Genomic DNA, 24,388 nt, shown 5'->3' with positions numbered 1-24,388 from the left:
TTTTTGTGAGGTATTATTTGCTAGTGGGAGGGAATGCAGATCCAGGCTCTCCCCTAGTTTATTTCAGCTCCTCAGGGAATGAAAATGAATGGCACCACTCACACTGTGTGGGCAAGTTGTGTGACTGTCTGTATTTTATTAACGAATAGAACTAGTACAGCTTGAGTCCTTAGGACCAAGGTCTCATCACTACCTTTAGCTTCTCCTGCACTGATCAGAGCACACTTCCAAAGCTGTGGCTACGTTAGGCTGTATCACTCTGTATGCAGTGCTGAGAGGTACTGCAACATGTTCAGTACACAAGAAATACTTTCTCAAGATTTGGTAGATGTTTAAACAGATTTGAATACAGCTGGAAGTGCTAGATGCTATACTGACACTTGTGCTTCAAATTTGCAGAGAGCAGAACTGTAACCTAAGGCCTGCAGTGGTTCCTTAATTGTTTCCAATGCACAGAACTTCTGGCAAGAAAACCTGATTTTGCATGATTGCTAAATGAGCTTTTAAAATCCAGGGTTAAGATCTAGCTTTGTTTTGATTTTCTGTTCAGAGCAGGTCACTGAGAATTCGAAGAGAAAGTATTTTGACAAGCTGTGCTAGCTTTGACATGAAGCAGCTGGCTGGGATTAAGAGCTGTACAGAAGTAAGATCTGAAAAGGAGCTGGTGGGTATTACTAGCTGTGAACCACCTGTTGGTAAAAGGTTGAGAAACTTTAACTCAGGTGTACTGACTTAAAACAATATGACTTTCCCACGCCATGGAGATTAAAGAAACATAAGGAGCACTTTGAAAAGAAACATAAAGCACTCTGTAATGATACAGAAATCTGTTAATAGGGAACACTTTGTCTGAATTGGGTGGGTGAAGTATTTTTACTGAAGAAAAATACGTATGAAAAATATGTATGTGACAGTCTGTAGCATACGAGTAGTATCTTTCAAAGTACAGCTGGGAATGGAAATCCTTTCTTTTTCTAACACTGCACTGGAATCAGAGAGTTTTCTTCCCAGACTTTGGAAGACTTTGCCTTTGCTTTTTTCAAAGTGTTAAAACCCACGTATGCTGCTTATTCAGAGCGTCTTCAGTTTTACACAATATCTACATTTACTAAAATGTTCTTTAAAATGCCTGATTAAAAGCCAGCAAACCACAGTACCCCACCAGAAGCAGTTTATCACATCTGCAAATCCAATTTAAATCTAGTTTTAATAGGAGTGTGAGACAATAAAGAACAGCATAACAGCAATAAAAGGAGCTTCTAGTTGACAATGGGTACCATATATACTTCCAAATACCAAAATGAGGATAAAAGTTTTAAATTAAACAGTTCTGTCAATGAATAACAGATACACTTAAGGTGGCACACGTGTGCTCTTCTATTCAGTTGCCTTCTGGAAAGAATGCAGTGAGTTGAGACTGCAATTTACAGGATTTTCTGTAGGATGGAGTTGGCAACTTCCAGGGATTCATCTTTCACCAAGACAATATCGTAAGAGTCCATGTATTTTTCCAAAAGTTCATCTACCTAATTGCAGAAGGGATAAAGAGAGAGATCCACTTAGTTTTAAGATATAAAAATATATAGGTCCTTAAAATATTGCCATCTTTTTCCATCAAATTCAGAGAATAAGCCATGCAAATTATATGTCACTCCTGTAAGGGAATTCCACAGGATGACAAAGAAAGAGAAAAGTGACATTAATTGTATTCACGTTCCAGGATAAACCTCACATTTATTCCAGATCCCCATATGCACAGATACTGAAAACAAAAACAAAAACACCTGCTTTCTCAGTTTCCCTAAAGATAGAGAGAAATAGAAAACTGATTTTTTTTTTTTCTTTTTTCTCATGAACACAAATGGATGTACATTGTAAACTGCTAATAGTTCTGTGTTTCCAAAGGGGGAGGGAAAAGTCATGGACAAAATTTGTTATTTGGAAGATTACAGTTTTGCTCAATTATCAATTTAGTATTAGAAGGTGGGATTTGGAAGGAACTAGAAGTAAAAAATCCATGAAACCTGTTGAGATTTCAAAAAAGTAAGGGCCAAATACTTGCTTTGTTATTTAATGATTGTAATTAACCCGTTGCTAGTTCACAAATACTTCATTCCAAGCTACAAGGATCTAAGGCTACTTACTTTATCATTGAGATAACCAATCTTAAGAATGTGCTCAACGTTTGCTACTCCATCTGCCATACTCAAGTCTCCTTGGGAATCACCCAGCAGTATGATATTACTGTTGTCTTTCAGTTGTTTAAAATACTCAGTATTCTTCAAGGCACCATCATGTTTGTTGTAAACATGAATCAGTTCTCCTTTAAATCCTTTTAATATTCCCTATTAAGAAAATACAAGTTATTTCTAGCGTTGTACAGACAAAATATAATATAGAATGAAGTAGATATTAATCTATAAATACACTTTTAACTATTTAATCTCTAAATATGAACAAGGTAAATAACTGTTAGATGACTGAATGACTGTAATTATTAAGACTAGAGAGGCAGTGATCTTCCCTGCCTGGAGGAGGAGTATTGGTGTGCTGGGCTGATTATGAGGAAATGAATTATATCTTAGTCATATCACTTAAACAGTGTTTGATTTATTACCCTCTGCTTGCTTTTGTGTTTGGGAGAGTGTTGAATATACAATTCTAATTTTCTATACAGCAGGCAGATGGCTACATCTGATGGATTAAAATATTCACCTCGTAGTATATATAAATAGCAACTAAATCCCACAAGCAATCACATATACGTACATTTTCATCAAAATCCATGAAATTGGAAACAACTTTGACATTAGAATGGTAGACTCCAGCCTGGTGGATAACTTCCTCAAGAATATCTCCGATCCCAGCAGAAAATATGAACACAGGAATATTATGTTCACTGAGCTTATCAAAGAAGTTCTCGTATCCTTCCCTGCAACACAGGATGTAAATCGAAGCCAAATTTCAATTTAAAAAAGGCAAAAAACATCAGAGTTTTCTGAAAACATTTACATCACCTTTGGAAAAGAAAATGACAACATTCTTGTCACTCTTTTCTGAAAGGTTTTTAGTTTTCAGTAACCAGGTCATAACTGTGTACAGTATTCCAGGAACAAGATATTATTTCCATACACTTCTCTGCAGTGACACTGAATGGTAGAATTTTACTTTATTATCATGAAAGTTTTGGAGGAAATTTTAGCCTGTGAATGAAGACTCAACCTACACAGACTTAGGCTTTCTCACAGCTGGAGGCTGCGTGCTTGCTGGTTTTGCAAAAGAGAAGAATTTAGTCAATATGGTAAACAATTTCACAAGTTAAATTTTAACATCCTGTTTCACTATTCCAAAATTCACACTGAAGTATTTTAAAACAGTTGGGAGCCAAAGCACATAGTACGTTTCAGGATTTTGCTAGCTCTTAAACTTGCCTTTAGCCACAGAAGAACAATATTTAACACAAACTGGCAATGTGTTCCTCAAGTCACTGCATTTTATCTCAGATAAAACTACTTCAGGGAATGTTTTTACAGGAATAAAGATGCACTCCATATCCCTCTTTAAATAAATAAAAAAAGGCACCAGTGCAATTTTAAGAGGATGAAAGTCTGCAGAAATGAACTTTACTAGAGACAGCACTCAAAAACAAACCCCCAAAAAGTAGTTTCTCATCTCTGGTTTATATGGTGTGATCACCACAGGCCTTTATCTTCATAATATCAATAAGGGATATGAAGAGTTCTCTATATTCCAAGAATAAGATGTCACATTCTCAGGAATTTTTTCCCCCATAAAAACCCACAGTAAGAACATACAGAAACTGTTTCAAAAGAGGATTATTCAAATTACTATTCTTAGTCTGGAGAAGAAGAGGCTCAGGGGAGACCTTATTGCTCTCTATAACTACCTTTGGTAGTAGTTGAGGTAGAGGTTGCAGTGAGTTGGGGGTCGGCCTCTTCTCTTGTGTGACAGTGATAGGTCTAGAGGGAATGGCCTCAAGCTGTGCCAGGGGAGATTTAGGCTGGACGTTAGGAAATCCTACTTCTCTGAAAGAGTGGTCAGGCACTGGAATGGGCTGCCTAGGGAGATGGTGGAGTCACTGACCCTGGAGGTGTTCAAGGAACGGCTGGATTTTGTGTTGAGGGACATGGTTTAGTGAGAGCTATTGGTGACAGGTGGATGGTTGGACTGGGTGATTCTATGCTTCTACGAAATTAAAAGAAACTTACTTCAGCATAACATCAGATTCTCTCACAACTTCTGCAAACTTATCCTTTTGTAAGCCCTGTTCAATGAGTAGTGCATGAGATTTATTGTACCTAGAACATAAAAAATAGGTTGGTCAACTTATTCACATGTCATTAACAAAAGCATCCTGTGTTTTTAATTTTTGTTAATTCATATTAACAGCAAAAGAAGAACAGTAGTGTAACACTCAGGAGATTAATTCAATTAATGCATTAAAGCTAATTACTACCATTAATTTCATTTTTAAAACTTACTTATTTTTAAATCTAATCTATCATTAAGGCTAATTTTAATACAATATGAACACGGGAGGTTTCTCTTACCATTCTACCATAAATGGATATTTTTCTTCAATAGTGAGAGCTGGGTCAATTTCAATAGCATAATATGTTTCTTTCAGCTGCAATAACTGAAGGAAAATAAAACACAGATGTTTAATGTATCTTTATGAAACAGTGCTTGGTATTTAGTCTTCAAAACAACTTTTTAAATTCTAGATATACTATTTAAATAAAAACGTATTTTAAATACTCTTTGTACACATAAAAAGTCAGATTGCACATATACCCCTATGCAAAAAAATTGGATTCTAAACTAAACCATATGCTACTATCAAGAATAGAAGTATTTCTGTTCACTTCTTAGTGACTGGATGCCTTAAAGTCAGTCAGAGAGATCTCAGAGCTTCAAGGATTTGAAAATATCACGTCTCATAGTGCTGGCACACTGCAGCCAGGGATAAAAGCAGTTGTCTGTACAACAAACAAGCAGCTGGTATGTTTTCCATTTACCTTTTTCCGGCATTCCTCTGTGATGAGCTTAGAGTTATCAATGATGTCTGGAGAGGTGGAAAAAAAAAGTGTTAAACAAGACACTACATTTCATTCACTTCACTGTAACAACGCTGTAAATGGCACAGAAGACAATGTTTGACAACATACCATTATGTTTCCTCAGAGTTTTTCTTGCCATCAACCAATAAAAAGCACATTTTTCTTCATAAGCATGATGATGCTACTATCCTCCCCTCATAAGATCAATGACAAATCTCTTATTTCTTGAGATTTAAGCATTTCTGAAATAATTATCAGGCAATCTACGTTTTAAGATCCCTACCTCATTATTAAATTATTTTCATTTGTTCTAGGAGGCTACAGCACAAAAATGAAAGAATTCCAAAGACTTTACTATTTGATTCTTGCACGTGTCAGGACTATTATGGGCTTTTCAACAACAGCAGTCAACCCTACCATATCTAGTCACTAACTTCTTGTAGTTAGATCTTAGTTTCTAATTGTAAATGACAACTGACTTTAATTCACACAGATAGTAATTAAAATATATATGCATACAACACATAGATTCTCACTATAATACTTTACTAGAATGTGCAGCCTCAATAACAAGTCAGATAAAATCTCGTGTGTTTAGAAATAATATAGATAGAAAATTAAATTCTTAGGAAAACTGAAAGGAGTGAATGAACCAATCCATATTAAAAAAAAAAAAAAGTACTCACTATGACAAGTTGGACATCTTTTTCCATTGTAGGAAAATCTACTTAATGTCATATCAAAATCTGTAATAATCTATTTAAGGAAAGAAAAAGCAAAACTGTCTTACAACACAGAGGGACAAAATAAAGAATGGATAGAAATTCTGTTGCAGTTGAGTAGCATATTTTTCACAGAAACCTGTTTTACTATAAGATAAGCCAGAGTATGCCATAATTTTTTTCTAAGAAAATTGTTTGTCTAATTCCTTTGATTGGAGTACATCCTGAAAATACTAAGCTTGCATATTTATATCATTTACTTGACTACCATGTGGCTGAATTACAGTTGGATCAACAAGGCCTATTAAAAGAGTTAACAGATGTCAAGTTTTGGAGATTACCTGAAGGCTGATTTGTTATATATAGATCAGATTTTTTTGGCACGCAGCAACAATCATATGATTACTTTCATTCTGAACTGGTTACACCTTTTACTATTTTTACCTGAAGTTTAGCAGCTCCTCCTTTGATGAGGCCACAAATAATCTCTTCTACTCTCCCTGGGTCCTTAATGTGGACAGTCTTCTTCTGAAATTCTGGCATCTGTGAAGAGTAAGAACAAAAACAGAAATATACCTGCTGGGGAGTGAGTAATCTCAGCTATCCATCAGTCTGGAAGCTCTGCTGTTTCACGTGACACCATTTCATACTCAGGACAGGAAGGAAAGTTAAAAATGACACGAAATAGAAAACTTTCTGCAAGCATTAACTGATGACTGTGTACAGTTTTCGGTTTCAACATGTGTTTTTTTTCCCTTTCCTAATACGTCAAATTATTCAGTAAGCTGACACTTAGAGAAAATAAGTGTATTTGCAGGAAAAAGGAGATGTACGGAAACAGGACGTAAGGATCACCTTGTGGTTGAATTATGTCTCTAGGAGATGGCACATCTTAAAAGCTAGCTTTTTGTGCAATTATTATTAAGAATTAATAAGAACAAACTGTCAGTCAAACTGTAGTTATGGTGTGCTTTAGGAAAAAGATGACATTTTAGTCTCTTTAACTATCGCAAACACATGCATTTGTAATGGAAAAGATCCTCCTGTGTGAGGGAAAAGGAGCTGAAAGTACTGTTAAATATTATCTACCATCCACTTTGCAAACTATTACAGCTACATCATTCTCAGCAGATACTTGTTTAACCCATTCCTCAATAGGTCTACTCACATATCCTTCATTTTTTCCCGAGAAAGTATTCTACTGCTCAACTATCTTTACATCCAGAAAGTTTAGCTTAATTTTTATCAAACACTTCTTCCTCTGATTTTAGCTAATTCAACTTGGAGTCAAGGATTCTTTTTCACAGATTCTCACTTGAGTCCTTCTCCCCTCTTCATGAACTGAGGAAACCTGATTGCTTCAATTTTCTTTTACAGGGCACATTTTTTCCACATCTCTGACAGTTCTTGATTTTGTCCTGGCCCACTTATTTGAATCACAACATTCTTCAGCCCACCTGCATCTCAGTCATCTTTCTGCTCTGAAATGGCCTCAGCTGAAGGGCTACTTTGCCCTTTCACGTAATACCTTTGCATATAAATTTGATATATTTTGTTAGAAATAGAATGATGATATTGACTCAAATACTGTTGGTAATTGCTGAATACTTTTCTTTAATTATGCTTAGCTAGAAACAAGTAGTTGCACAAAGTGTAAATTTTACATTTAGTCAACCTAAGTTGTAATGCTTCTTCCACACCAATGCTACTATTCATCAAATATGACAAATAATTTTAATTTAATAGCCAATTTCTGGCTGATGTCCACAGAGACAGTAATGAAAAAAGAAAATGGAGATCCTTCTACAGCCCTAATTGTGGTTTTCCACCCACCCAAAAAGTTTTGCATATACTTTGTATTTTGCCAACGATTCTCAAGTCACAGCAGGGTATTTGCTACCTCTTTGCTTCATAAGCCTCACAAAGAAAAAAACTGCATTTCTTTTATTCAGTTTGGAAGACGTAGGGCTTTCCTGTTTTTCTTCAGATGTGAGTAATACACAGAAAAAGTCTTTGCCATAGCATAGGTGGTATGTTCTAACCCAAGATAGTTGTTCTCTTCTGTGTAGCTGCAGTGCCTTGTTGCTTTCATTAACACAGCAAACTCAAAAAAGGTACCTGTGGATTAATTTACAGCTGTCAACTGCATCCCAGATTGGGATTCACTGAGAAAGCTAATAAGCACAAAGTATCTTTGTGAGAGATATCTATTAAAGGATTCCCTCATCTTTTGAGAAATATATCTGTAAAGCATTTACAGATATTAATTCCCAATTGTAAGTAGGTGTAAATCAAGTGATCTAGTTGCATAAACCAAAACATAACAACCTTTAAAGGTGTGTTCCAGTACTTCTTTTGTATTTAACACAGTGCTGGTAAACTAAACCTTACCGGTTATTTGGTGGTACACAGTGATTGTTTCCCTATAATGAAAAACAAAGCAATTTGACTGTTTTATAAACCTTTCACTGTGAATTGACTAATCAAATTCCTTGGACTTTCAGGAAGCAAATTATATTTTAGATCTGGAATGCAGAAGTTAAACAAAGTGAAATCTAAATGTTCTTTTTTGTAAGAAGTAGTTCAAATATTATTTGGTTTACTTAGATACTAAGCAACAGGCTTCATAGTGTACCTAATCTAAACAGAGTAGTTGGTGGAGATGAAGAAATCAGAGGGAGAGACTATATGAGGAAAGCTGCATTGCTTGCAAGTGTTTTACTAGCAGAGACCTTTTGTAAATTTTTGAAACACCACCCTTAGTAAAGAATTCAGCAGGTTATGTTAAGAGATTGCTTAAGATTTTGAGTATGATGAAAGTTTCCTGCTTTGGTGTTGTAAACTTACAGTCCTACTCAAGGTCACTTTTTTTTTTGGTTATTTCTAATACATTTTTCATTTTTATATACAAATTGAAGTCAGTTGAAGAGCCAGTATTTTAATTTAGAGGAAAAAAAAAAAAAATCTTCTGCAAAGAGAATAACCCATGAAATGTCACTACCACAGATATGCTCACTGTCAAACCCAAGTTTTCACTATGGATATAGAATTTGATAAACTCAGTGCCCCAGACAAGTACAGTAAGACAAAAGAGCTGCTTTTGCTTGGTCACTACTTCCTTGCATTCACATTTGCAACTGAACTTTAAGAACAATTATTTTACTTGGGCTTTATCATATTAGAAGTAAGTGGAACTATTAATAAGCAATCACCAGTTTTCTAACAAACTGTCTTCTCCTGTGTCTTACACTTCTGCCCAGTCTTGCTGTTGGTTTTTGTTCTGTGTTTACCATTCTTCATAGTTGAAATAGGCAAACAGATTCAAATTGGATGGAACTGGTAAGATAGATAAAAGAACAAAGTGTGAAATAATGCTAGTAAAAGAAGTGGAAATAACGTGAGAAAACTTGTGTTTCTACAGATTGCTCAATAAAGCTCTAGGATTCAACTCAATGTATGCAGAAGGCCCATAATTGTGATGCAGCAGTTGACAGGAAAGAACGTATATAAAGGGAAGTTTTTGCTAGAGAGGGTGGTGAGGTGCTGGAACAGGCTGCCCAGCCCTGGGCCATCTGATCTACTATCTGATACAGTGGCTGGCAAGCCTGCCTGTGGCAGGGGGGTTGGAACTAGATGATCTTGGAGATCCCTTCCAACCCAAGCCATCCTGTGATTTTGTATGCAGAAATAACCAAGCAAAAATACTCCAGGGCACCCAGCAAAGACAAGAATGCTTATAGGAGCAAGGAGCTTCTATGTACAAGGCTAAAACTACGTAAGCACAGGAAAAGAAATTCGTATTTCATTGAGATACCTGAAAGTACATCACATGGAGGCACCTTTATTCTGTCATTTTATAAGGGTGTGAGAAGAGTTTTACTTTCATATCAAGTACATCAATACATTACTGAAATAGTTCATAGAGACTGGTAGCTTTTGGAAGTCTATGTTAAAAGATGATAACTACCAAAGGTAATTTGGGGCTGGCATACGCACTGGCCACAAACACATTTAAGTTTCTAGTCTCAAAGGTTTTTAAGGAGCTTTCAAAGAGAAGCAACAAGGATAAATCTGAAAATGATTATTTTAAGGCTAAGCTTAATTTGATTTATAAAAAGGATAAAAAGATGGGATTATTTTTGATAGCAAGTAACTGGACTAAGGATGTAGGAAATTCTTTTGTAGTTAACAATGTTATATTCATACCTTGACGAATGAACAATATTGGATTCACGCAGGTGTGGAAATCCCCGTCCTACAAACCACAGAATGGTCATTTACAACAATGCCAGTTCTGAGCATAACATATCTATTTAGTACACGAGACATACACCTATGTAGCTGGGTTAAATTAAGAGGAAACGTACATACTGTGAAGATCATTTTGAATTTTCTTTGTTTTTAATGTTTCCTATGTACAAATGGACAGCAAGTGTGCAAAGAGAGTTGCTTTCATGTTGTATTTGGGTGCTGCTCATATATATCATCAGTATGTGAGACAGTGTATATCTAAGCATATGCAGCTCAGATTATTAAGCAAGAGTTGGTGATAATCTCTAGAATGGTACCCTACCTAAGTAATAACTTATTATGTACACAAGGTATAATTCATATTCTGGAATATACTGAATTTTTGAATCTCTACCCAGTAAAATAAAAATATTTCCTGTGATTAAAAAGAAATTAAAAAAATAATGTCAATTAGAGTAGTAAGTATAAAAATACACTTGATGTGTAGGACAGCTGTGGAACCTTGGGTAGTTTTACTATCTGTAATTTTCAGTGGGGAAGGATGAGATGATGAATGACTTGTTATCTTAAACACATAGAGAGATGGCTTATTTCACAATAAAATTCAGATAAATTGATGGAAATATTACGTCATAACAACTAAAAATATAAAAGATTATCAGTATCAGTCTGCTAAGCAATGCTTCGAACAAGGACGTATAAAAATACTTTGCCTGATTTTTTTTCCAAGTACCCCTGTAAGAACACATGACTTGTCAGATACAAATTTGTCTTGTTTTACAATGACTAATCTAGCATGGATGCATCACAAGAAGCATTGCTATGAAAAACACCCTGCATCACAGGTGGGTAAAATATTAAGGAGAATTTCTACAATTCTCAACAAAGGACAGAGTACTTTAGATGACCACAATGTCATTAAAGTGATAAGAAAATGAAGAAGAACTAGCCACGATACTGCTGACAGTTTGTGAATTGCAAGTATTACGTGATTTTGTTTTAACATCTGTTAGGAAACTTGTCTTTCACTAGGCTCCAAACCAATTAACTTGTGATACAGAGGACACACAAGAACGGGTTGGCAACAAGAGGGATCCATTAGCATTATTTCTGAACAAGAAAAATGCAAATTTAAGTGATAAAATGGGTAAGGTTTAATTATTTGTTAATTTTCTAGCCTATGCTCATTTCTAGCCTGCGGTGACAACTTCTGGGTAAAATGCTATAAATGATGTTTATTTTGGGAACTGCAAATGCCCAATTCCAAGATCTGAGACTAGCTATCACATATACTTACTTGTGGACGTGTACCAAAAAAGGCAGGGTACGGTATCAGTGATAGCTGTGAGATCTGATACCCTGGCAAGTTACAGAAAATTGGATCTTGGTGTTCTTGGTGACAGAAAGTGCACTTGGTGAAATTAGAAAGAAAAAGGGCACATCCCTTAATTGATAGACATATCTTATTTTCCATTTTCTCTTCCCCTTTGACATTATTGCAGAACGCTAATTTTATCTGCTTATTCTAGAAAACAAAGTTTACAAAAAAAAAAAGGAAAAAACAATTTAAAAACCAAGCTAACATTGTGTAACTTCTGCTATTTGCAATATTTGAAATGCAAGAAGCCACACTGGGGCTGGAACAAAAGCTGCAGTAAGGGATGTGTCTGTATCTTTTCCTCCGTCTGTATGTGTTCGTACAGAGCTTCAATGTGCTCAAATAGAAATCACTTTATTTCAGACAACTTGAATTTTGGTTTCTTGGAGTGCAACAGTTTTCTCTCAGCAGCCCCAGCTGTCTTTTAGACAGGAGCACCAAAAGTTACTGCAAGAGAGTGGGGTCTCACTGATCACCCCATTATGTGCAGCTAAGGCAAGAGAATGGCACTGGGGATTATGCAGTCCATTAGCATGACATGAACTAAGGACAGCTTTTTTTAATTTCTGATGACCCAAACCAAGAACATAATGCAGCTCATGTTCATAAGATGTAAACTCAAAGGTGGTAAGAAATCTCCAATAAATAGTAACAATTAAGTTTTGCTATTGGTAGTTTTGCTAAGAAATAGCTTAGGAAAACTTTTACAGAATAAATAGGCAAATGTTATTATGGAAATGGCACAACAGAACATTGAATATTGTCACAGTTGCTTGAAAACGTCCTGCAAAACTAGATATCCCCTGGTTATGTGAAATAACTGTAAGTGGCTTTACTACCTAAGCTATTTTAAGAAGCAGAGTATGATGCACACTAAATATATTTTTTTCCTGTTTTATTTTGTTTAGCTATTTACATCTTTTTCCAATTAATGTGGTAGAATCTGATATTTAGTTTGGTTAGGAAAAAAAAAAACAACAAGACATAAAACATAAAAATCTGACAAGAGTGTTTACAGAAAACATGACAACAGTGTTTTCTCTTGTGCTTTTAAAGGAGAGTACCTGTGCGTTGAGCTTAGGGCACTCCTGATTCTTCTGTCCTTGATTTTGTCCTACTGCAACTGCATAGGTGGCAAGCAGAGTCCAGAGACGCAGGGCTTGCATACAGGCTGCCAACAAAAATCAACCAAATCCTTTTAAGAATTGGTCTGCTATATTACGTGATGTTTGCTATTCCTGCTGTATAGAAATAAAAGCAGACATGCAAGGCACATAGCTAGGCCACTCTGAAAATACCCACGCTTAAAACTACCCTGATACATATTTAAAAATAGAAGAATGTGCAAACTGAGTTATCCTATTCAATAAAAAAACCTGGTAAATATATTTATTCCTTCAACGCTCTTGTCATTTCTAAGCTAACAAATATATATCTCAGAAATACAATTTGTCCCAGTAAACAACCACACACAACGCCTCATCTAACTGGCCTAAAAACGCAGGCAGAAGATAGTCAGTCCTGTGCACACTTACCGGAGGGTTTTGCAGGAGCAGCTGCAGAAGCAAAAGAAAATTCCTCTTGCTTGAGAAGCACTAATATAGCAGCGCAAGGTGCAGTTGAGGGCGTTTCCAAATCCAGCCTGACTAATCCCCGTGCAAAACCCCAGGGTCCTGTGACGCACGTCAGCACTGCACAGCAGTTTGTTATGCTCAGCAGTGCAGCCCAACGGCGCACAGATGATCAGCTGGTGCACCAACAACAAAACCTTTGACCTTCACTGAATGAACAGCTTTCGTGGATGCAGCAGGCAAATTTGGACTGCTGCAACAGAAGAAGGCACTTGTTTCTCAAAGCAAAAGTTTGTTGCTTTTTAACTGTTCTACAGAATTTTTCCGAGTATTTTAGGGTTTCCTGTTGCAGTGCCACAAATTCCTTTCAGCTTCTTGATACGGTGTCACGAAAATTAGCAAGGCAGCGTGCATTCATTTGCTGGAAACAGCAAATTGATCACTTAAGTAACCTCTCTGCTTTGGCTTGAAGTAAGCATGCAATACTGAAACAGGAAATCAAGGAGGTTTGTTTGTCAGGGCTTCTCAGTGAGCGACACGCTGACTCGACATACTTGCAGAAGGTTGTCATTGGGCATACTGCCAGATCAAAGACTGTAACTGGGTGATAAGGAGGATGTATTTTATTTTTAGGAGGACGAAGGAGGTATTTTCTAACCATGCTCCCACTTGTAAAGGCTTGAATGTGTCACAGGAAGGTAACTCCGCTGTTGTAGCAACAGTACAAGCTTCCCTGTGCTATATTTTAATTCATGTTCAACCTTAGGTTTGTGATAATAATTTCAGGCCACGCCACATACACAGCAAACAAAACACATTACCAGGATTCTAGAAATACCTTCAGCTATGAAAATTTCCTTTTAAGGATTACGTGCTGTTTCTCTATATTAAACAAATAAAAATAAATAGATCAATGGCCATTTTCTGATTGGTACAGTGGATCTATACAAGCTTTGTGCCCACATTCCAACTGTAGGTCAGTATGCAGCCTGTCAGGTTTCTCCAGACTGTGACCTACAGAGAGTACCTCCATTTTTTCAGCTGTACACTGTAGCTTGATCCAGCAAACCAGTGAAAACTTCAGCTGATACTGAACACATGACTTTAATCAGAACTTATCCTCTTTGAATTGAGTGAGTTCCTTCCAAATATACGTGTCAAGGACAAGAGAAGAGTTGGAAAGATCTGTTCAAAATGTAAAGTAACCCCTGCAAAGACCACGTGCAATAAGCCAAAATTAGTTGGCACTGGTAACTGCCAGATATCATAGCTCTCATTCCATCTATTCATTATAGCTTATGTACACTGTTGTTATACTAATCACGCAGGTAATATTCCCTTTCATAGTATTTGTATATACAGTTCATATGCTGTTAGCTGAAAGTATCTCCACAGTCTTTGGGAAAGTTACGTATAATGATGCAGTACTGAAAATAATTATTTGGACAATAAAAAGGTGTTGTTTGTACTAGTGTAGGATTTCTAGTTTTAGGTGTAACTCGGAAAGTAGCCATCTTTGAGCTCTTACATATCTCAAAGTTGACAACAGGACTGACATAAGTAAGTCTTGTAAACTTCATAGTTAAGACTGGGATGCGGTGGGTGCTGAGGCTGGCCTGCTGATATTTTGGTACCTAGTAAGAAAATTAATTCTAATGCTATCAAGAATTTAAAGAAAGTTAGCTTGCCGTTTGTGAAAGTGAAAAACAAACAACACACACACATTATATGTATTCCTTTGTCTTTTTTTTTTTTTTTAAATTCACATGAGATTTAATACTGAAGGAAAGAGTTACAGAAATTAAGTCTAACTTTTACAGACTAATTTTGAGTATACCAGAGGAATTAGCATTTAAGATGTACAAAACAAATACGGTATTAGCAAATGTTAGAAAATGATGCAAGATTTCTCTAAGCATTAATACAGCCAACACCTAATTCTGAGAAAAACATCTACGCTATCTCTAATAACAGTATGCTTTCACTTTAATGAAAATACAGTACATGAAACTTCTTAGAGACAAAATAAGGGAAAGAGTATTTGCAGCTCTAAGAAATCTTTGCATTGTGTGCTTTACACAACTGAGAACAAGTGGCTACTACTGACTTTGTTCTGCTAAGAGATCAAGTAGTATTACTGTTTCAAAGAGAGGGAAACAACATCCAGCATGGTATTTCTACTCTTACAATACTGAAGGTCATTTAATTATGTTTTGAGAGCCAGAAATGAAAGAGGTATTGCCATTTCAACAGATAGCTTCTATTTTAACTTTCTTTCTTAGGCTGAAGGCCAAAGGGCCACATAACTCAATTGCAGAATACTGTAAGCAGTAAAAGACTAATAACAAAAAGAGCAAAGCCTTAAACATCGGGTGATTTGTTGGCAATATAAGACTATGAAAAGGTTCTACTTTCATCCGGTGGTGTGCTAAGTGAACTTGGTTTGTAGAGAATCAGGTTGCTTTCAAAGTACTGAAAGTTTTTAGTCTAAAGCTAAGAAAAACTAGTTCTGCCAGTTTTACCTCTGCCCTACGTTCAACCTATTTTCTTGGGAAAAGAAATGAACACAGCACAGATAAGGTATGTAAGCAAATCAGCTGACCTTTAAGAAAAAAGCTGAATACTCCAACTACACTCAAATCAGTTTGGAGAGATCAAGGAAGAAGTCATGTTGAAGTCGTTCCTGTTCTTTAGAATTGACTACAGAAAACAGAGCTGACTGAATGCTTCCACAGGATAAATTTGAGCTTTTCATGAGCTTACTACCTTTCAGTCTTGATTAGTAAGCCTACTACAACTGAATAGCTTTGAATATACCTACATATTTAACGTATTTCCCAATTTTAATAAAACCCTCACAGAATCACCTTTATACGTTAAGGAATTTTCTTCCAATTCCTGCTTTTCTAATAAGTCTTGCCAATGTGCATTTTGCAAATTAGGAAACAGGGAAAACAAATTGAACCTCAGCACTCAAACATTCAAACCGAGCACAAAAAAATACCCAAAAAAGAGAAAAAAAAATGTAATTCAAACATGATTTTTCTTCATGCCCTAGTAAATTGAGTTGATGTGCATCATACTGCTGCCAGCAATTGCTTTTTGCATTTGTAAATAACAACCATACTGAAAATAAGATAAGTGTTCAGCTTAATGAAATTGGGCTAAATAAAGCTTCGGAAGGATGCTTTGTGGGAATCATAGATAAACTGATTTTTCTGGTAGAGGTTTTACTGTAAAAAATGCTAGCCATACTTATAGTTGGTATAATGCAATACAAAGCACTGTATGTGTATGGAAGTGTGTGTATGTATTACAGAGTTGACTTGCAAGGAATGTAGATATGTAAGAGATTGTTTAAACAGAAAGAGCATGAATAGCACTTGCTAGAAAAAGAGCTCAGAAAGAGATTTTATTCTGGACTGGTAAGGACAAAATGAGAGCCTTCAGAACAAAAAATCTCAATGTAGAGACTTTTAAGATTCAGCAGTACAGCTGGGGATGAGCGTGTGTTTTGGCTTCATAACTATCGTGTTTCAATAACGGGAGAAATAATGCACACACAGAACAGATGTGAAGAGGTCAATAATGTATCCAAGGACATATTTAGCAACATGATTCAAAACAGATTTTTCTAGACCTCATCCCAACCAATCCTTTTTTATGACACACAAGGTCACCTACAGACTGACCATTTATGATTGAGCTACAGAACGCTATTAGGGCTGTTCTACTCCAGTCACACATGCAACCAAATGTATGATGGACAGCTAAACTTGCAGCTGAATGATCAAATGCAATACAGGACTCCCTACCTTAACAGGGAATAAAGCAGAAATGAAAAAGGTACCAAGAGGGGCAGTAAGAATGAGTGATGGAACGAAAAGCTTACATGCCTTTAATAACTGAATATATTAAAATTCTTCAGTTTGGAAAAGAAATGACTAAATGGCACAAGAATGGCCATTTATACAGAATACAGAAAGATTCCCTGGACCACTGCTAAACAGCCAATATTTGTACCAGGTGAGACCTTTCACAGAAGGTAAGTTAACATGTGAGGGAGAATCATTTGCTGTTCATGACAGTTCTTCAGTTTAATTTCAAGTATCTTACTTATTTTCCATTCTTTGTTTTTTTTCAATCAGTTTTCCTTCAGGGAGCATAAAGACGTAAAATTCATTTAGGAAATGAAAATTTTTGAATTTGAGCTTTTCCTTACTATTGCTATGGTAACAGGATGGATGTTGAAGTCTCACCACTTGAAAGATCCAATTCCCTCTCTTGTTACACAGAATGTAACACTTACTGGAAGAATGCTTACACATGAGGTTGTTGGTAGAACTAATTCCTCTACAAAATATCTAGTCAAACAGTATCCAATCCTAAGTACTGACAGTATGTAGACACGGCCATATATTTATAAATTCTTAATTAGCTATCAGAAGTGCAGAAGCTCAGCTTGCATAATTATATAAGTTTAACGAGCTGTACTTTTACTGTCCAAATTCTACATTTGCATGTATACTTTTATTATGAAATACCCTGTATTATGTCCATGTGTAAATACACTGAAAGAACTTAAAAACAAGTGCTTGCCTTCCTAGAAGCTTCCCACGTAATGTTGTCTAGAATGGAGCTTGCATTAAACCCAAGGCCTGGACTGAAACAGTTGCTGTTGATTCGCCTCTTATCTGCTTGCAAGAAGAAGAAGGAAAAAAAAAAGCTTAGATTCACCAAGCCTAAGAATTCTGTATCTAGATCAAATAAACTCTGACCCTTGAATGGCAGAGTTGCAGGACCCAGACTGAAAGCCAAGTCAGCAGGACAAAGTTTAACCCACAATATATTACCAGACACTAAAATTCTCAGGAAAGAATGCAGTGTTAATATAATACCACAGTTAAAGTTACATGCTGAGACTAAATAATTTATTTTTTTTAATGCTATGATCTCTTACTGTACAGATCTTCATTTAACCATCTCAAAAAAAAAAAAATCACTTAATTCTAAGGATGAGATGCAGCTACCACACATTCGTGTTAAAGGTAATAGCACGATGACTTGAAGTGTAATGCATTGCTTTGTGTCTGTGTCTCAGTGCTTCACGAGTGTTTCTGGCTACTGATCCATTCAAAAATACAACAGGACATCTTTTATTTCTTTACCTCTGGATTTGCCCCGTGGGAGGGATACAGGACCTGTTCAAAACACCCTGTATTACTTAATTGCCACTGCTGTGCTACTACTATACAACATCCTATACTACTACTGCTAATGTACTGATATAACTACTGCTTTGTACTAAACTCTACCCTTCACTTTCATATATAACTTTTCCATGGTAACACAGACAAAAAAGAGGCTTTCCTATTACTGATCTACGTTGCAAAGGCAGATGCACCCCCCAGAAAACAACCAACTGTTCATCTCTGCTAAGTCTAAGTTTCCACCAAAGAGTGAGAGCGTTGAAGGAACAAGGTTAATGGTACATTTCAGTGGTACTCATTCTATCCGAGCATCACAGTGGAGAACCACAAATTCTTACATAGAAACAAAAGCTCCAATACATTTGGATTATTTCACTGATCCAATTTACAGAGCAGGCATTGAGTTCCTGGTATAAGAGGGTATGAAGGAAGCTATAGCTAATGGGTGAGGAAAAATTAGAAGTAATTAGTTAGACTGGGAACCCTTCTTGGCAGCAAAACGTCATGGTTTCAGCTGGGACAGAATTGATTTTTTTTCTTCATAGTGTCTGGTAGGATGCTACGTTTTGACATTAGGAGAAAAACAGTGTTGATAACACACCCATGTTTTAATTGTTGCTACACAGTGCTGCATGGAGCCAAGGACACTTCAGTTTCTCACCTGGTATCGACCTGCCAGTGAGGGGTATGGGGGGCACAAGAGCTAGGAGAGAGGGGGACAAAACCAGGACACCTGACCTGAACTGGCCAAAGGGATATTCCATACTAATATTTCATGCCATATGACATAATGTGAGGAAACTACAGAACTGAGGGCAGTTGGCTGTGGGGTGGGGAATGGGACACTGCTGCTGCTTGGGGACAGGCCAGGCACTGGTCACAGGGTGGTAAACAGTTGGGCTGTGCATTACTTTCTTTTTCTCCTGCTTTTATCCCCAGTCCTACTGTGTAGAGGGCGAGTGTATGAAAGACTGTGTGATGTTTAGCTGCCTGCTGACTGAAACCAGAACACATAAGTCTGAAATTTGTATTTAGACACTTTGTGAATACTCAGTGTCTAAGTCTGGGCTTTGCCCTAAACCATTTAAAAAACAACAAACAAACAAAAACCTAGAATAATTCCAACCTAAGTACATTCTTTTTAAAGATTGGAATATATGAAAGCAGAAGCCACATTTCCTTCTACCACTATGTATAATTTAAGTAATTTACATAAACGTTACTCAAAAGTTCCCTTGTATTTATTGTTTGAGTTTAGTTACTTGGTGCAATTCTGACTTTGCTGGCATTACTAAATGTTTGGGAACTGCTGAATCACGGCCTGAACCTCTGATTGACCACTTGAAGCAAGCACTGAGTCAGCCATGGCAGCACAGGTGAAGGTAATTCACCTGTGCTACTGGAAGGGATGGAGCCTGGCTGCACCTCTCCTAGATCCCATTTAAATGCTGACTGCCAGCGAGGAGGGATTTCCTCCTGGAGATCACTCCTCATGGAGAATATTGCAAGCCTACAACATTGGTAAGTATTTTTCACTTATCTTTCCATCGTGATAATCCTACTTAGCCTAAAAGTCTGTATGCCAATTGAATTTATACCTCTGTACACTTATTGATTGTACACTAAGCAAAAAGAATATAGTTATTTCAGGATTTAAACACCAGTGGTGTCACTTTTGACCTGTGAGCTGCAGCCTTAAGTTTATGTCTCCTTCTAGAAAAATACTTTTTTAACACTCAAATAAAAGAGCCTCAATACCTGGGATGATCAAATTAGGAAAATCTAGTGGACTTTCAAGGAAAGATATATGATTGTTTAAACAGTCAGAAACTTTGTCAGTGATAGAGGTGAGCAGTGCAGCAGCCACAGATGCCAAATTAATGGTGGTGCTAGTCAAAGTGCTGCATGATTGCCAAAGGACTAAGAAGCTGCCTGCAGCAATCGTGGTAAGTTCTCTGATGTTTGAAAGCAGCAGATCATTGCTGAGTACTTCTTGGTAAGAGAAAGCAACTGCAACTTGTCAACATGACTGCCATATGGAGACCTCTATCCCAGATAGACCAACCGCTGCACAGCAGTTTGACTGGAAGGAGCCCAGTGGAAAAGGTTGTCACGATAGGAATTCTAAGTTTTGTTCTTCATACCTACAACTACTGTATACTTATACAGCAAATTATTTTGCCCAGACATGTCTGGCCTTATATCTCTCTGCATGCTGGTTAGAAAAGGAGGGTGGGGAAAGTGGTTGTGAGCTATTTCTGCCTCTTGGCTGCTGTCAGCATGTGATGGGAGCAGCCAAGTTTCGGTGCTGAGCATTTAACAGGCAGCAGACATAGCTGCTACTCTGGGCCCTGTGTGTGCAGGAGCAGTTCAGCTGTACATGTCTGAGCTAGAGACAGCAGTGGCCAGGAAATGCCAGTTGTTGCTGGACAGGGTATCTTAAATGACAAGTTATTTGCAATGAGTGTTAATCCACCTTCAGAGAGCTGCTCTGCAATTGATGGGAAGTGCACACTGCAGCCATCTGCTGTTTGGCACTGCCTGCTGCAGCTGCACTTCCTACAAGTGACTGCTTGAGAATTAAGTACCTTCTGACAACTGCACCAGCTTACAGCAATAAGGTCTGTCAGGCTGCTCCTCTCTCATGCTGTTTTTCCTTAAAGTCTCTTCAAGGCTTACTCTTCACAGCCGGAAAACAGTATGCTTGTATGCATGCATGGAGAGAGGAAAGGGGATTGACATGTTGAAGACAATTAACATGAAGTAGAACTAGACAAGACAGAAAAAAATAGGTAATTTGCCTATGAATTATATTCATTCAAGTGCCAGTTACTAGTAAGAAGCAGACATTCACATTTCTTGAAGCAAGGCATTTCAAAAGATAACATACTTTGAAACATTTTCCAGTCCTGTTGTGACAATTTAAGACAAATTGTGTCACTTTTACCTCTACAGCTACAATTAAAATCGCTATTGAATTTCCAGCAACACCTAGGAAGTCTCACACAATACATAAGAGTGTGCATGTTCCTTCCATTCTGCTTTTTGATCCTCGTTTGCTGAGGCTCAAACTCATCTTTAGAGGAAAAAAAAAAAACTTGCCTGACAATTTCACATACTAGCAATTTAGATTCCTGAAGAATAGTGTCATCAATATACTACGTATTATATACTGTTTCATTTCCTTCTCCGCTTGGAGGTCGCTGACTCACAGCAGTGTGAAGGTCTGTATCCTTCACTTGTCGTTACCTTGGTCACCTAGACTGGCGAGTAAAGGAAAATAATAATAAAGCCTTTGCACACAACCTTATGACAGCCATGCTCACAGAATACTTTCTTTCCCTTCTTAAGAAGGGAGATAAGTAACAACTACCTCATTTCTTACTGTTTTTACTTTTTTTTCCTCTCCAGGTAAATTTGAACCCTGCAAGACTCAGGCATTTCTCTTCCTCTCTCACAAGGCATTAAAAAGAGAAGAGATGCCAGAAGCACCCAGTAGCAGGTGGTTGCAGAGTTTTCTCTAAAGTAGGAAACTGCTTTTTAAAGGGATTTTAAATTTGTAATCATTGAAGCTCCATACAATCTGTTTCATGGAACCTCATGTCTACCTTAATGTTTACTGATGACACCTCTCTTACTTTGAAAATGGAACCAAAGTACATTAATCATTGCCTAAGATAAAATTTCTCAGATGGTCAATGGAAACAGTATTTTCCTACTTGAATTCCAAACTTAAACCTTTGCTTGAACCAAGAAGCAGTATTTTTTTTTTTTTGAGTATTTATTAAGCTTAAATTTGGGTACCAGGTTGTTTGGGCAAAGAATTCATCTATTGGAAAGTGAGACAGATCTATGAATTTCATTACTTTTTTTACTTTTTTTAATTCAACAAGGCAACATGGTTACACTTGTGTTTTGCACAACACTTGAAAATTTACTTTCCACTAAGGATTCTTGGCAACGTAATCCCTGATAACAGCTTGCTTTACATCTATTCTGTTTGATTCACAAAGGCTGCTCTCCTTTTAGCATTTAAACATTGCTATAGCCCAGCTTTCACTTAAATTCGGTTCTTATATTCACCTAATTGTAACTAAGAAAAAAGTAAAAATTTGCTGTAATTAATTATTATTAAAAGCTATTACATTGGTGAAATATAGTCACCTAACTACAGTACAAACAGGCCGGGATTCCTACTAGTTTTGGTAGAATTTGCAAACCAATGTTCTTCTGAGTCTACAAAGAAAGTGTAACCATCATCAAAGAAAATTCCAACAAAAAAAAATCTACAGAACTGGAAGAGCAATCCAGAAATTTTCAATTTGATACTCGAATGCCAAACGCTGGCCTGGCACAGTAACTCATGTACTATAAAAATGTATTTTAACAAAGCAGTATTATTCTTCCCTACCACGCTAACTCACACTACATTACAGACTGGAAAACTGCACCTTCTCCTCAAAGCTCAAAGGAAGGTCTCTCCCTGATTAAGAAATACAGACATAGCATCTTGTAAATAGAAAATATTGAATCACATCTGCACTGGTGGATAAAACCATTTCAGAAACTTTTCCAGAATGCAAAATATTCAGGTAAAATTAACATTTAGATGCATTTTCTCCCTTATTTGAGAGACTAAAATCCTTGATAGGACGTTCATGTAATTTCCTTATATTGAAGTAAGAGAAACATCCCAGCCTGATTACACATGTTCATGGGAAATGCTTCTTGAAGAAGAAAGACTTGCAGCTGGTGAACTAAAGACAATAAATGATGGAACTGCCAATTCAACTAACAGTTGAAATGACAGCTCGACGAGCAGATAGCATTGATGTATTGCATCTAATCAGTAAAATATTTTCATACAAGAAAGCTGCTATGCTTCGAGCAAGCGTTGCCTTTCCCTTGTAACTTAGAGTTCTGAACAGCTGTGATCCTAAAGGCAGATGTTTTCAGATGTATCTGTTTAGGATCACAGATCCGCATAACTGAAAATGTGATCTGAATTGCTTACCTGAGAGATTTGTTTACCAGAAATCCATTTATCATCGACACAATGATGTTTTGTTTTCTTTTAGTAACACAGGCAAAATTTTTACAACAAATTTAAAAAGCTAATCTTGCTGGCCAAAACATAATCTAAACATTGCACAGACACACCTTTAAAAACCATTAGGCATTTTTTGAACAACAGTGCGCATGTGGTATTGAGGATGGGAGCTGGTGAAAACTATTTGCTCGACATGGATTTACAGACATGGAATGTCTCTATCATAGAATGGAATCCTAGAATGGCCTGGGTTGAAAAGGACCACAATGATCATCTAGTTTCAACCCCCTGCTACGTGCAGGGTCACCAACACCAGACCAGGTTGCCCAGAGCCTATATGACCAGGCTTCCGTGTTCTGTTAATCTATTGCCTCTAAGTGCTAGCATTATCAGTACTAGAATTTAGAAAGAATTGTTTGTAGTTATCCAGTGTAGTGGACAACTACATAAAAAGTGAACGTTTTCAAATGAATATCACCAAGCAATGTGACGGATGACTGCAAACACCACTGAAACACTTTATCCAGCAGCCAGCACGAGGGCTGTGGTTAAGAATGCTCACTGGAATTCTTCTCTGGGCCCACATTTATCAAACACGGCACTGTATGGCTTCTGTTGTGCACCACAGCCAAGCGAGACGCCTCGCTCTGCATACACAGCCCTGCTCTTAGCAAACTCTTCGTGTTTCCGTGTGCAAATCAACCAAAACACCTGAGCTCCTGGTGAGGTCCTGCAGGGAATCCAAGAACAGCCACCGGCCGACACAAAGACGCCGATTTCCGTTCGGTCCTTAAGCACGGTGACAGATAAACGCGAGGTGCGAGGGCTACCGGGGCGTTATGTCCCCTTACACCCAGCTTTACACCAGCGGTCATCTGAAGAACGCCCGACACAACAAATCTACCCAAGCCGACACCGAGACGGCTCAATCTTTGTGCAGTACCCGCACGGGCGCTGCTTGCCAGTGTCACAGAGGCACGACACGCCCGCTGTTGCCCTTCAGGAGCCACAACCCGGAGCCCGGCCTTTCACACGTACCATCTCGATGATCTTCGTCTTCCTGCCCGTCTTCTTCTTCATGGTGAAGATGTACTGTGCCAGCACCACGCCGCCCACCAGGGCGCA

The 24,388-nt window shown here is 37.3% G+C and overlaps 1 protein-coding gene across 4 annotated transcripts; it reads right to left on the bottom strand.

Annotated features, from left to right (window-relative positions):
• Positions 1-1,188: 1,188 nt before the first annotated feature.
• NT5C3A (5'-nucleotidase, cytosolic IIIA) lies at positions 1,189-24,382 on the bottom strand. Of its 4 annotated transcripts, none has more exons than XM_010713044.1 (10): positions 24,302-24,382; positions 12,497-12,603; positions 6,248-6,346; positions 5,768-5,837; positions 5,040-5,086; positions 4,572-4,657; positions 4,230-4,319; positions 2,770-2,932; positions 2,145-2,345; positions 1,189-1,526 (listed from the first exon to the last, which is right to left on the bottom strand). In XM_010713044.1, the coding sequence occupies exons 2-10, from the start codon at positions 12,596-12,598 to the stop codon at positions 1,425-1,427; spliced, it is 960 nt and encodes a 319-aa protein (XP_010711346.1). In that variant the 5' UTR covers positions 12,599-12,603; positions 24,302-24,382; the 3' UTR covers positions 1,189-1,424. The 4 variants fall into 4 exon arrangements, with proteins under 4 accessions (XP_010711346.1, XP_003207348.1, XP_010711348.1 ...); XM_003207300.4 differs by lacking the exon at positions 24,302-24,382 and adding an exon at positions 12,968-13,106; XM_010713046.2 differs by lacking the exon at positions 24,302-24,382 and adding an exon at positions 10,010-10,058.
• Positions 24,383-24,388: the final 6 nt, after the last annotated feature.

Source organism: Meleagris gallopavo, chromosome 6 (genome assembly GCF_000146605.3).
Source record: "Meleagris gallopavo isolate NT-WF06-2002-E0010 breed Aviagen turkey brand Nicholas breeding stock chromosome 6, Turkey_5.1, whole genome shotgun sequence".
NCBI classification, from domain to species: Eukaryota; Metazoa; Chordata; class Aves; order Galliformes; family Phasianidae; genus Meleagris; species Meleagris gallopavo.
Note: the sequence above shows the minus strand (reverse complement) of the source record. Positions and strands in the feature narration are given on the sequence as shown.

Bases quoted from the DNA above. Each gene is read 5' to 3' on its own strand.
- NT5C3A (XM_010713044.1), bottom strand. From the start codon at position 12,598: ATGCAAGCCCTGCGTCTCTGGACTCTGCTTGCCACCTATGCAGTTGCA. The intron at 6,347-12,496 runs GTACTCTCCTTT...TACTCTTCACAG, and splicing joins GCCCTAAGCTCAACGCACAG to ATGCCAGAATTTCAGAAGAA. The intron at 4,658-5,039 runs GTAAATGGAAAA...ATTTTCCTTCAG, and splicing joins CAGAGGAATGCCGGAAAAAG to TTATTGCAGCTGAAAGAAAC.